At 38.1% G+C, this 14,762-nt stretch overlaps 1 protein-coding gene across 1 annotated transcript in view; it reads left to right on the top strand.

The window, feature by feature from the left end:
• DPYD (dihydropyrimidine dehydrogenase) overlaps positions 1–14,762 on the top strand; it is a 927,694-nt gene that overhangs the window by 772,478 nt on the left and 140,454 nt on the right. Inside the window, exon 20 of the mRNA XM_086391370.1 lies at positions 14,583–14,762. Coding sequence (XP_086247496.1) covers positions 14,583–14,762 — 180 coding nt within the window. The remainder of the gene's footprint in view (positions 1–14,582) is intronic.

Genomic DNA, 14,762 nt, shown 5'->3' with positions numbered 1-14,762 from the left:
ATAAAACACTCCTGGCTACATCCCAAGCAAATAGAAAAGGTCTTTACTGGGAAGATGCAGCAATTTTGCAGGATACATATTAAAGGAGGGCAAAATGTATCAAATACCAATATTTCCACAAATCTGTTCAATAGTAAATAAATTTATTTACCGTGAGCTATTTAGAGGAAGTTGATAAAGTTCTTAACTTTACATTTAAATTATAAATTTGAAATAATCAAAGAGAAAGAATTCTTTAAAATGGAAATATTGGTCCTCATCCAAAGAGACACTGGCCTGACCTGGATGTGTGTGTTGCAAAAGTGAAAAAATTAAATTAAAAAACCCAGGCACAGAAAAACACAGAAACTTTTCCCTTAACTTCTCTTGGCTCTATTTTATCTATTCTTCACCAATGGCTAAAATCTAGACTGCTCTATATGAATATTTCAACATATATATATATACATGTGAAAATTAGTATTTTAGAACATTACATAAATTGGACATGATAAATAAATTACATATGTATCCAGTTGTTATTGTAAGAGACTACTAGAAGGGAAAAATCAAATGACAACTGCTGTCAAGTTTCAGGTATCTAGAGTGGGACTCCCAGATAAGCAATAATCCATATACAGGCCAAGTTTGGCTGTGACAAAATATGTTGATTATCAGGAAGAATGTTAAAGAAGCAGAGCTGCTTCTTTGCATACTAGAAAGGCATTGATATCCCCAAAAAGAGTTAAGTGATAATGCAAAGAAGTTAATGTTTAATGGGGCAGTGAATAGTACAGACTCTAATATAGTAGGAATTAAAATAATATCTTACTGTGGGTTGGTGTGAATTCTGAATTATGATGTATTTGTGTAAGTAGAGGAAGAGAAAATATGTTATTGGCAGAAAATGAAAGAGAACTATGCTCATCATTGATTGCTATTACTCTCATATCTTCATCTTATTTCATTCATTTATTCAATGAACAAGTCACATGCCAACCACAAATCTCTATGTGAATGTGCAGTGATGAACAAAACAGCTATAGCACCTATCTTTTGACTGTGTTTCTGGAAGCTGAAGAGTGAGATCCAGGCAATGATACCTGCTATACATGTACTTTAGGTACATGAACTAGATACATGCCATTTTATTCAATACAGTCCTCACAAGAGTTCTATTTTAAATAGGCAGATAGATAAATAGATTCATAATATATGTATATGTGTGTGTTAGTTGTTCAGTCATGTCTGACTCTTTGAGATCCCATGGGCTGTAGCCCCGCCAGGGTCCTCTGTCCATGGGATTCTCCAGGCAAGAATACTGGAGTAGGTTGCCATTCCCTTCTCCAGGGGATCTTCCTGACCCAGGGATCAAACCCGGGTCTCCTGCGCTGCAGGCAGACTCCTTACCGTCTGAGCACACACACACAGTTATTTATTTATCCCTGTTTCTTCATGAGTTATTGTAGTGGTTACAACAGAAAAGCAAGAGTACACAGGAATTTTGAGAAAGGGGTCTAGAAGGGGATAGACTCAGGATTTGAAATTTGTTCTGCTCTCAGGATTTGAACTTTTGTTCTGCTGTTTATTAGCTGTATGATCTTAGTCAAGGTCCTTAGCTCTCTGACTCTCTTTTGTTCAGTCACTAAGTCGTGGTCCAGTGCTTTGTGGCCCCCAAGGACTGCAGCACCCCAGGCTCCTCCATGCTCCACTGTCTCTGGGAACTTGCTCAAATTCATGTCTTTTGAGTCAGTGATGCTATACAACCATCTCATTCTCTGCCATCCCCTTCCTCTCCTGCCCTCAATCTTATCCATCATCAGGGTCTTTTTCAATGAGTCAGCTCTTTCAGTTTGTGATCCATCCAGTCAGGCACTTCTCATGATTTACTCTGCATATATGTTAAATAAGCAGGATGACAACATACAGCCTTGTCATACTCCTTTCCCAATTTTGAGCCAATCAGACTCTCTGTTTCCCATCTGTCTATTGAAGAAGACAATAAAATTATTTCATGGTGTTATTGTGATATTTAAATGAACTTTTTTAAAGCACAGTGCTTGAAATGTAATAACTATTAAGTGAATTTCAAAGTGCAGTAAGCCTAAAAGAATTTGGGTAAAGTGTAAGGAAATGATAGTAAAAAAGAACAGACTATTAAATATGTAAAGTACATCAGATTTTTCCATCCTTAAGGATGGTTTTGTTTGGCCTACAAGATTCAGATTTAGGGCAGTCCTTACTGTTTCTATACTTCTTGACTTCTTTTTATGCCAAAAGACCCTTGGCAGCCAAGAGTGCCCCTTTATACCTCGGCTTCTCTAGATCAGATCAGGTATCCAAGATTCTACCTAAGCATTAAAGGCCCTATGACTTCAATCCAGTGTTCTGTTCTGAGGTCTGCATAAGTACCTGAAGGACCAGAATGTTTAACCAAGCCAAAAGTAACAAAACATTTTAGAATGTGTTCTAAGAGGATAAGTGAAAATCTCCATCCAATCTAAACACAGGGAAGAAAGCCATCTAATAAGTAAGAAAATCATAGACCTAGATTTCTCCAGGACAGTTTTAATTTATGCTGATTGTCCTGGAGTTTTCATTACTAATTTCCCCGTTTCCCCTCAAGTGTCACAATTTTGATGGTAAATCATATGATCACCTTGGAGTATCCTAAAACCCTCAGCCTAGAATTTTTTGTGGTGTTGGTAATTTTCCCTCAGGTTAATTCTCATATTCCACACATCATAAGATATATGCCATTTTAGTGAGAAATGCAGAAATAAAACTGCTTGTTTGATCATTTCAGTTATTCATCTGTAACCATATTCCAATGATCCATTTTTGGAACCTGAAAGCCAGGCATTTTGTCTTTAGGTTCTTGTCTTCATTAAATTAATAATAACTAAAAAAAACCAAGCATACAGTTTATTTCCCTGATTTTTCCACAAAGTCACAAACTTTGTGTGCCTCGTGTTTTCCAGCTGTATTGTAAAGGAATGAAGAATGTCTTTAATGCTCTTTGTCTTTAGGTCTTTAATGTGTAAAAAGAACACAATTTAAAAAAATATAAACCTTTTTGCTTTGCTTTTCCAACCTTCCATCAGTACATACAAGTGCTTTCACTATATTAACTTAGATATTGGCAGGATTTTTTTCTATAGCACTTTGTAAGTACTTAGGTCTTCCCTGATAACTCAGTTAGTAAAGAATCTGCCTGGGTCGGAAAGATCCACTGGAGAAGGGATGGGCTTCAGTATTCTTGGGCTTCCTTTGTGGCTCAGCTGGTAAAGAATCCACCTGCAATGCAGGAGACCTGGCTTTGATCCCTGGGTTGGGAAGATGCCCTGGGAAAGTGAAAGGCTACCCACTCCAGTATTCTGGCCTGGAAAATTCCATGGACTATATTCCATGGGGTCACAGTCGGACATGACTGAGAAACTTTCCCTTTCATAAGTACTTACTCTTAATCAGCTGAACTTTGTCTAACTTTCTGTCCCACACTACATTGGCAACTCAGTCAAGATTCTTGACTCACTGATAACAGTTACAGACCACTCTCACAAATTTGTGTTTTTACCAATAATAGATTAAGCATAAAATCAACTACTGAATTATGAATGCTTTGAGTTCAGAAGGGGACAGTATTATCTAATATGCTAATTTTCACATTAACGTTTTTCTCGTTGCAGGCAAATAGTCCATTTTTCTTAGAATGATGAATGTCTCCTTATGTTGTTTAGTATCCACATACCTTTGTTCATCTTCAAGGTCCAGAAAAAAATTTCCATGGGATAATTTGCCCAATAGATGTTTCCTTTCTTGGCTTTATGACTTATTCTCTTTCTGTCATCCAAACCTCATGTGGTATTTTAGTAAATGATATCGTAAGTCAAGTTTTCACAGCTGTGTTGACTCTGTTGAAAAAGAGAGATTGCCTGAAATTAAGGATTTTAGTCATCTGACAGCTATTGTTTAGGTATTTAGTTTGCTTTTCTTGCCCCACTTTGATCATGGGAGGTGCTGAGCTTGCACAATGCTACATGAAACCCTTGCACCACCACCTGTGCTGCCGCGGAGTAATTGAAAATTACTGTGGTAACTGATGCTGCACGAAAGAAATAGCCCAGGATGGTGAGAATTTTTTTAGTAGAAAAATCTAGTGCTTCTGAAGCAAAAGTGACCAAGCTTCCTCAAACTGCAGCCATAGTCCCTAACCAAAGAATGGGCTGCATAAGACCCTGATGTACAGAAGACTCCAGGTCTTACCCCAGTCTTTTTAGCCTTGTATTTATGTCTGTAAGGAAGCTGGGTCGTCCACAGTAGTGTCTTTGAAGAGGCAGGACAGAAGTCACCATTCTTTGGCCCTGCATGTTGTGCCCGGTTCACTCATTTTCTCTCTAGCCCCTCATAAAAGGCAAATAGAGGTGCTGTGTCTCTGTATGGTTCTTTTTATTATTATTTCTTCGTTCAGGTCATAACTGAGATCTGAGTTCACCTGGAACTGACTTTGTAATGGACGAGACAAGGAGGGGGACAGAGGCAATCTCACCTGCAGGGCATATCCCTTTGACTAATCAGCTGAGGCTGGTGACTTCCCTGGCGCTCCAGTAAAGACTCCACACTTTCACTGCAAAGGGCACAGGTTCGATCCCTGGTCAAGGAACTAAGATCCCACATGCCACATGACATGGCATTAAAAAAAAAAAAAAAGTGGCCTCACATGAGGAATTAATTAGCCCAGACCATCTTCAGTCAAGTTGTGTCATCAACAAAGTATGAGTAATATCAGTTCCACATGCTATTCTAAATAACAGTCAAGTGGGTGACCCATCACCTGTGCTGCCTTTGAGAAAATACTTCAAGAATAGATGAATATATTCTGGTTGGCAAAGGTGGTCTGGATACCAGAATAAAATACCTTGGAAACACTTCATACACTTAGTCTGTATTCAGCTGAATTGTGGGTTACGAAATTCATCAGAAAGAGAATGACTACAGATGGACATTGAAAAATAACCTTTCAAGCTCCATAAAATTCATTCTTGATTGGGAAAAAGGAGGCATTCAGACACTTAGAATTTTTCAGGAAATATATAATTTTAAGGATTAGATAAGAGGATAAATAATGTAATCTACAATGAAATAGATGAATATACAAAACAAAGTGACTCCTATACCTTTAAGATTTATCAATGAGTAGCAGTTAATTGAAAAAATTAATAAGCTTAGCTTCTTATCCATTAGGCTTTTCCTGAGTTGAAACTTTGAAAAAAACAACTTCTGTGGGGCTATTTGTTTGTTGTCCTTTTTGCCCCCTCTCCAATTTGCTACAGTCAGAACGTAGAAAACTGAACTCAAAGCCAGATTTCTTAATAGGATGGCATTTGGACAGCTATTTTACTTAGTGATCCTGTGCAGGTTCGTAACAAAGCTGAAATAAGCCCTCTCCTTTTGGGGGAAACAAAATGGTATTCTGTTGAATGCTAGAATTTTATCACTTTGGAAAAAAAAAAAAAAAAAACCTGCTTGAGAGACCTAAGAGTATAAAAGCATTTGAAATCTCAGAAGGAGTTTAAATCAATGCATTGCTACAGTTACAGAGCAGATGAAAGAGCCTGCTGTCTCAATTGCCAGGAAACTACTTAGAAACTCTCACTTTGATTTCTTCACATAGTCTGTTACATTACTGCTAAATGCAATATATAGGGACATCACAACTTTGATGTCGTACAGCTCCAACAAATGGAAACTAATGTGATAGAACAACTAAGATTTGTGGTTTTATGTGGATATACAAATACATCCCTGTCTAGCTCCCTATGTACTGTGTGTCTCCAGGGGCTGTCTTTTCACCTATAGCTTTATAAAATTATAATTTTTGGTGTTTTATTCATGAATTCCAGTAAGCAATGCCATGTTTATGTAGTACCAAAACCTCATAGGGGGATATTGTTATTGTGAATTATTACTTCAATAGTATGTATTGTGTACCAGTTTCAAAAGTACACTGTAATTTTATACATGTTTATCAGTACTGGTCAGAACCCAATTCAGTGAGGAATTACTTGATTCCATGCCTTTGGAAAATCTGGTGTTTTTAATCAGTGGGTGTGGACAGATGGAGTTGGAAACTGCATTTTCAGCCAACAACAATAGAGATCTGTTTTCCAGTTTCAATAGTAAAACTGCAGTAGTCATCTAATTATTAAAATCCTTATACAGATCTGTGGATTTCTGACATTATTCATTAAATAATGAATTTGAAATTATTTTTCAATAATGTGCTTCTTATGAAAATCACAAATATGAGCATATTCAACTACGGAAGACATTACAATTAAGATTTTGGAATTTATAGAAATAAGATAAAAGTAGAGGTCTGAAGACCTGAATCTGACCATTGACTCTATCACCTACTAATCTTTTGAGTTGGAACATAGCATTCAGTGTTTAATTTCCATTTCTTCACGCAACTAAAGATTTAATAGCAGCTTCTCTGTCTTGCTCTTAAAATTGGTACATGGACTAAGTGCTGGTATTAAAAGTCAGTGCCTTAGCTGGAAAACTTCAGACTGGGTGGGAAGACCAACAATGCCTCCAATTGTGTGTTACCATGGACAGTTTAACCTTTCTGGACTCCTAGCCTGTAACACAAAGAAATATCTGAATTCCTTTTTGTCTTTGAAAACAATAAAGCACTATGAAAATACTGCAGGTGTTTTACATTGCTTAAACAGATTAACCCTTTATCAAAATGGATTGGTAAAGGGAGATCATAGGATCACTTTTTTCCTTCTTTTTCTGGGAAATCTTTTAAGAATTCAGTAGATAATCCTTCTCATTCACTGTTTCACTGATGGTTTGTTTAATGGGAATATTCTTGAATTTCCTCCAACCACATAAGACTCTGTTATTAGTATATTTTGGTATGTGTTAAGCATTGCAGCATAATTCCATTTTTACTTAAATGTAATCACTCTCCAGTACTCCTCTTACTAATGAATTTACAGAAACTTTGAGACTACTTTGGACTTAAATTGTAATCGTATATTTTGCAGTGTGGTGGCACACATTTCTGAGACCTGGAGTGTAGTTTGTCCATCTGTGTGGTAATAATGAAAAGGAATCGTTATGATTATGGGTTTATCTGAATTATGTCTAATACTTTAAGATCCCTATTTTAAAAATCTTGTCACATTTCAAAATATCATTTGAAAGTTGTGCTACTCAGCTACACTAAAACCCATGCCAGCCTCACATGTCATACTTCTCTAGAACTCTTCTTTGCCAAATTAGTTGCCTGAGATTAGTATTTTTAATCCAGTTTGAATTCTGTTTGCTAGTTTTCTAGTACGTTGTCTTTTACATTTCAAGGACTTTGGCTTTTTCTTTACAGGCAAAAGTTTCCATTTTGACCTCCACCAAGCCCTTTAACTTCTAGATTACTTGATGAAAACTGTGGAGTTTAATACCAGTCTGTCTAAATAATACTACAATTTCCACAGTAGTTCCACCTTTATGAGGTAATTTCATCCTCACAGTGATGAATAAGATACCATTATCTACTGTTTTCAAATTGGAAGGTGGGAGAGGAGGACTCAAAAAGCTCAAAGACTAGTTTCAGTCACACAGCTACTGAAGGACTTAACTGGGTCTCAGACATGTCTTTTGACAAGACCTAAGCTTTTCCTGAAATTATTGCTTAATGCAAAAAAAAAAAAAAATATCCATGACCTTTTACTGCATTAGACCACAAAAATACAGATTTAAAAAATTATATTCTGCCTAATTCATGCTATGATGATTTATACATGTTATGAAATTTATTTTTGGTGCCAGTCTAGCTTACAAACTGCTGGCTACTGGCTCAGAGATTAAAGCATCTGCCTGCAACATGGGAGACCCAGATTCAATCCCTGGGTCAGGAAGATCCCCTGGAGAAGGCAATGGCAACCCACTCCAGTACTCTTGCCTGGAGAATCCCATGGAGGGAGGAGCCTGGTAGGCTACCATCCATGGGGTCGCAGAGTTGGACACGACTGAGCGACTTCACTTTCACTTTCACTAGTTTATGTACTTAAATATGTTACCTTTTACTCTCCCATGTGCATAGTATTTAATCTCCATTTTTAAGTGAAGAAAGTTGCACATACTTAGGCAGCTAAGATGTAGTTTAAACCCAATTCTGCCAAACTTCTACAGGCATATGCTTAACCCCTAGGCTATACTACTTGATGTGGCATAAAACCCACTTGATTAGATTTTAAGAAATAGTTTTTCAAGTTCAAGCTCTTTCCATTGTTAAAGCACAAATATTGATACTATCCTCTCATCTGCCTAATTTGTAGCTTTGCGTTGAGTATTGAGAATTTCTCTCAATGTATGTGAAGGAGATTTTAAAAATATCAGATCAGTCACTCAGTTGTGTCCGACTCTTTGTGACACCATGAATCGCAGCACGCCAGGCCTCCTTGTCCATCACCAACTCCCGGAGTTCACTCAGACTCATGTCCATCGAGTCAGTGATGCCATCCAGCCATCTCATCCTCTGTCGTCCCCTTCTCCTGCCCCCAATCCCTCCCAGCATCAGAGTCTTTTCCAATGAGTCAACTCTTCGCATGAGGTGGCCAAAGTACTGGAGTTTCAGCTTTAGCATCATTCCTTCCAAAGAAATCCCAGGGCTGATCTCCTTCAGAATGGACTGGTTGGATCTCCTTGCAGTCCAAGGGACTCACAAGAGTCTTCTCCAACACCACAGTTCAAAAGCATCAGTTCTTCAGTGCTCAGCTTTCTTCACAGTCCAACTCTCACATCCATACATGACCACAGGAAAAACCATAGCCTTGACTAAACAAACATTTGTTGGCAAAGTAATGTCTCTGCTTTTGAATATGCTATCTAGGTTAATCATAACTTTCCTTCCAAGGAGTAAGTGTCTTTTAATTTCATGGCTGCAGTCACCATCTGCAGTGATTTTGGAGCCCAGAAAAATAAATCTGACACTGTTTCCACTGTGTCCCCATCTATTTCCCATGAAGTGATGGGACCGAATGCCATGATCTTAGTTTTCTGAATGTTGAGCTTTAAGCCCACTTTTTCACTCTCCACTTTCACTTTCATCAAGAGGCTTTTTAGTTCCTCTTCACTTTCTGCCATAAGGGTGGTATCATCTGCATATCTGAGGTTATTGATATAGACCATCATAAATAGGTAATTTACTACTAATATAGTTAATCTCATTTAATGAAAAATAATGAGAAAGGAGTAGCACCCAGCAACCCTCTGTCACCTCCCAGGTATTTTTACAGTTGCTTTGCATAGACAGACTCCTGTTAAATGTGTCTTCACCTAAAGTGAAAATTCAGGGCACTGTGTCAGACCTCTGGAGGGGACCGTTTGGTGGCCATGGGAACTTTATGGCACACCTCAAATCATGCTGCACAGGGGGTCACCACAAACTCAGCCTCTGCATACAGCTGGCCCTGCTGAGAATCAAGGGCCCCTATTTAGAACAGCTCACTGTAGGGAGATTCACGCTCATGGAAATAATTAATGGTGGCAATGATCCTTATAATGGCACCTGATGCCCTGCTGCGAAGAAAGATAAACCAGCCTTCACCATAAAGAACTTACAAATTATACTGAGCAAACATGTTAACAGCTATTAAGAGTCCTAATCAGAGCTGTTAAACAAACAATTAAGAGATGTCATATAAAATACACCCATTTAGGAATAGCAGCTACATGTTTGGAGTTTTAAAAGGAACCATTTACCTTTGAGATAGAGATAAAACCCTCAGTGCAGGTTAGGGAAGAACAAGGCACCTTTCTGAGCAAATCCGTTTTCTGAGCATCAAATCCCATGGACTTACTACTTCATCAGAAAACTACTCTTGTGTTTTCACATATAACATTATTGTAAGTAGAGCTTTAAAGGGCCAAAATATTGCAGTCTGATAATAAAAAGCAGGAAATTATTTGTCTGGAAGAAATTTACTTTGCAGAAGGCATTTCTAAGATAAGAGATTCATCCCCACCAGTGCTTAAATCTTTGTTATTCTAAATGTAGTCGGCAACCTTAGCACCACCTGGAAGCTTGTCACAAAGGCAGAAACTTGGAACTTGGAACTCACTCCAAACCTACAGAAACAGAATTTACAGTTTAATAAGACCCTCTGATAATATGTGTGTGTGTGTGTGTGTGTGTGTGTGTATATATATATTATTTTTCAAAGAGATAGCAATCTAAAAGCTTCTATTATCAGAAATTCTTTCAGAAAATTAATGTTTAATCTTATGGGGAAAAAAGTTAAATTATTTTCGGAAAGTATATTATAGTGTGACAGTTGCTTTATGATGAAACATGTCTGAAGGGGTCCCCTCTGACCCTGATGGTGGGGTCCAGGGCTTCCCGCATAGCACCCCATCCCAGCCATGTTCAGTCACCAGCCGGTAGTCTCTCCTCCCTCTTCAAGTCCTATGTCCTCCTCACCTGCTCAATGCAGCTCCCAATTATGTAAGGACAGTAGAATAAAGAGCATACAAGAGGGTGGGAAAAAGAGGAAGTCTTTTTAGTCTTTAGCACCATATGATCTTCCATAGTTAAAATACACAAGTCACTCTGGTCACTCTGGCACCACTTGATTGAGTCCACTCTATACAAATTGTGGATTAAGGGAAGTAGTGGCTTCTGTATCTCCTCACCAGGAAAGTTAGGGAGGACTAAGGCTAAACTTGACTATTCATGCATTGCAAAGTGGCCAGAGTCCTTTTTAGAGTCCTTTCAGCAGCAGGTTTTCACAGCAATCGTGAACATCCTATAAATTACATGACATGATGTGATTTTCAAAATCTGATCTCTTATGTTCATATGGGTAAATGTTTTAAGACTATAGTAAAAGTGTATCCATTAGCATATACTACAAAAAAAAAAATAGAATCTCACAGAACAAAGAAGATTAAGTAAAGTGTCAGTTGACTTTTACAGTTTAAAAAAAATCCTGTGGAGGAGATTATAATGATGTTCTTTATCATTGTTCTGAAAAGAAAACAACTCTAAGAAAATTATAACAGGCCTAATTAATGCTTAAATTGTTCCTCCTGAGAAACAGGTTTTTTATGTGATATAAATGGACTTCCTAGAAAATATTCTTGTCTGTATTTAGTTATTCAATGTTCTTTCCTACATTGTAGTAACATACAGCCCTTCACAATAGGAAATGAAAGGTTTTTATTTCTGCTTTTGGTTTTGGCTTGTTGTTTTTACTCATACTATACAAGTAAGAAGTAAAACATGAAGACATTGACAATTTTTATCTACTAGATCAGTTTTTCAAAACAATAGTTATATTTGGGTTGAAGATAATTGACCATTTAAAATATATATGCATGGTTTTGGTTCATGGAAAAAATAATTTTCATTATATGAAAAGAGTTTTTCTGCTGTGAATGTCTCCACCTAAGTCACCTTAGCCTGCATGGTCATGAATTATGTAGTATAATCCACTTTCTAACCATGTGGCCTGCCTGGGACAAGTCAGTTAATGTCTCTGCATCTCACTTGCCTCATCTGTAAATTAGGGCTAAAAATTAAACCTACCTCTCAGTGTTATTTTGAGGACTTCATGATATAATACATTAAAAAGTGTTGAACAGAGTATGTGGCCCATCATAAGAGCCTACCTCATGTTATATATTGCATTGTTTTATTCTTACCACATCATCATTCAACCAAGTTTGACAGAAATTTAATATACAGTAGCCATTCTGTTTTATTCTGAAATATAAAATGGCCACATTCCCTTAAAACATAGCCATTTTCATCCTTATAAAAATAGTACACAAAATTCTCCTACTTATACCACTAGCTCTGCTCTTTTTCTTACATGAGCCAAACTTCTCATCAGATCATTCCATCTTCATATCTTCAGTTCCTCAATCCTCATCGACTCCTCAATTCATCCTAACACGCTTCTGCCCTATTGTAGAAATTATCCACCATAAATGCTAATGTCTTTTGATTGACAAATTTAATGATACCTCTTCACCTCTGATATTATTGACTCTTCGTGCAGCATTTGACATCTGTCTTGTGTCTCTTCTGAGTGTCCTTCATTGTCTTCCTTAAGCCTTCATTTTAAATGCTTCTATTCCCAGAATCCCACATTTGGCCTTTTTATATGTACATAGTGAAATGACTACCACTCTTTGCTGAGAACTGCTAGGTATACATTCTTCTTGCCCTTTCTCTGTTTCTATCTATTTCCCATTCCCTATTCTAGAACCTCTCAGTATGTTTTCAGTAAATTTTCTCAACCAGCCTAGCAACAGCTAAGTATTTGGTGGTGTGCTAGGCATGAGGATTGTAATGAAATATATTAATTAAACACCCAGAAGGCTTTAAGAGACCTTGAAGTAGAATATGGTTTGTCCTTCTATTTTCAGGTATTTCCTCATCTACATTCACATATGACATGAGTTTTCATTGTTGTTGTTATTCAGTCGCTAAGTAATATACGATTCTTTGCAACCCCACGAACTGCAGCACGCCAGCCTTCTCTGTCCATCACTATCTCCCTGAGTTTGCTCAAACTCATGTCCATTGAGTCTGTGATACCATCCAACCATCTCATCCTCGTCGCCCCCTTCTCTTGGCCTCAATTTCTCATCATTGGGGTCTTTTCCAATGAGTCAGCTCTTTGCATCAGGTGGCCAGAAGTATTGGAGCTTCTTTATTGGCTGCTATCCCCAGGCACTATGATATATGCTAAGAATCTAACATCTGGAAAGATAGGCTAGAAATGAGTTTTGCTTTGCTTACTTTTGTTTGGATGGTTGTTTCTTTGGATTGATTTGAAATATGGATGTGGAGAGTCACTGAATTCTAGGTGATAAATTTTCTGTTTAAGTGATGGTGGGCCATATGGATGAAGAGGTCCTACCAGCAGTTGTAAATGAGTTTCTGGAGTCTATGTGTAGTATAAAAATTGGAGAATTATCTTTGTAAGTAATCAATCTGAAAGTGTTTCTCTAAATCCACTGAATTCAAGCTCTAACTCAAATCCTAACAGACTCTCAAATATGTTGTTTTTAGAAGGATCCTAATTTCTCAGATTCAGCCTTCCTTAACTCTAGAATTAAATCTCTATTTTCTAACAAATGGTCATGCAAAAAAAAAAAAAAAAAATCTCTCCTGCATATGCAGTCATTAAACATATCTCTATTAAGAGCAGAATAAGTGACAAACTCTGTGCTAGTCCCTGGGGATAACATGTTGTCCAAAATAAATATAGGTTCTTCCCTCCTAAAGCTTCAGTCTATCGGGGAAGGGAGCTGTCAATCAAATAATCTTGCAAAAGTTAGAAGTCAAAACTCTATGAGTTAAGGAGGCTTTAACCTCCTTATGGAGCTCCTAGAGGCCTCCTTGAAGAAGTAATATTTCCCATGAGACTGAAGCCTGGGGGGTTGGTCAGCCATGTGTAAAAGGCAAAGGCCTTCCAGGCAGCAAGGTCTTACGAGGTCTCAAGGCAAAGAAAGAATGTGGCAAATCTGAGGAAAAGAGGAAAGACCTGGATGATTGGAGCATAGTGAATACAAAGAAGAACAACAATATATGAGGCTGAAGAGGTAGGCATTGGTACCTGCGGGCTGAGTTAACTGATGAGAGCACTCCAGCCCAGCATGACCACCTTCAAACAAGGTACATGACCAGCCAGGACATGTACCTCTAAGCAGTACATCTTAACAGAAAGCAAATGAGAGATTAAAATGTCCGTTCTTAGGTTGTGCTGAATTTAACTCCTTGGAAATTCTACCTATTGGACCTAATTTTTTACAGCCATACTGACTATGCATGACATAGGGTTTCCCTGGTGGCTTAGATGGTAAAGAATCTGCCTGCAATGCAGGATACCTGGGTGCAATCTCTGTATTGGAAAGATCTCCTGGATAAGGGAATGGAAACCAATCCAGTATTCTTGCCTGGAGAATTCCATGGACAGGGGAGCCTGGAGGGCTACAGTCCATGGGGTTGCAAAGTCAGACACAACTGAGAAACTAACACTTTACACATATTTAAAGTATACAGTCTGATGTTTTGAAATATGTATATACCTGTGAGACTGTCCCCACATCAAGCTGATGAAAGTATCCATAGTCCCTGAAAGTTTCCCTGTGCCCCTTGGCAGTTTTTCCTTCCCTAACACTCCCATCCCCGGCAGGCAATGACTGACATGTCAGGCTTAGACCAGTGCCTGGCATGTAAAATAAATTGTGTTGACTGTCTGAAAAGTGAGTCTGTTTGGAGAATTAGCTCTTGGTTTGACTGAAGCTGGTACTCCAATACTTTGGCCACCTGATGTGAAGAACTGACTCATTTGAAAAGACCCTAATGCTGGGAAAGGTTGAAGGTGGGAGGAGAAAGGGACAACAGAGGATGAGATGGTTGGATGGCATCATCAATTCAACGGACATGAGTTTGAGTAAACTCTGGAAGTTGGTGATGGACAGAGAGGCCTGGTGTGCTGCAGTCCATGGGGTCACAAAGAGTCTGATAGGACTGAGCAACTGAATTGACATTCTGTTGGTTGCTCTACCTTTTCTAGGTATGCAGTGCTATTCAAAATCAGGATTTCACTATCATCCAAGACTACTGCACTGGCCTCAAAGCCTTGCTTTATCTGAAAAGCATTGAAGAACTACAGGACTGGGATGGGCAGAGTCCAGCCACGAGGAGTCACCAGAAAGGGAAACCAGTCCCTTGTATCGCTGAACTTGTGGGAAAG

The sequence above is a fragment of the Bos grunniens genome, chromosome 3, assembly GCF_055505025.1.
Source record: "Bos grunniens cultivar Pamir isolate PY7600 chromosome 3, Bosgru_T2T1.0, whole genome shotgun sequence".
In the NCBI taxonomy this organism is placed as follows: Eukaryota; Metazoa; Chordata; class Mammalia; order Artiodactyla; family Bovidae; genus Bos; species Bos grunniens.
Note: the sequence above shows the minus strand (reverse complement) of the source record. Positions and strands in the feature narration are given on the sequence as shown.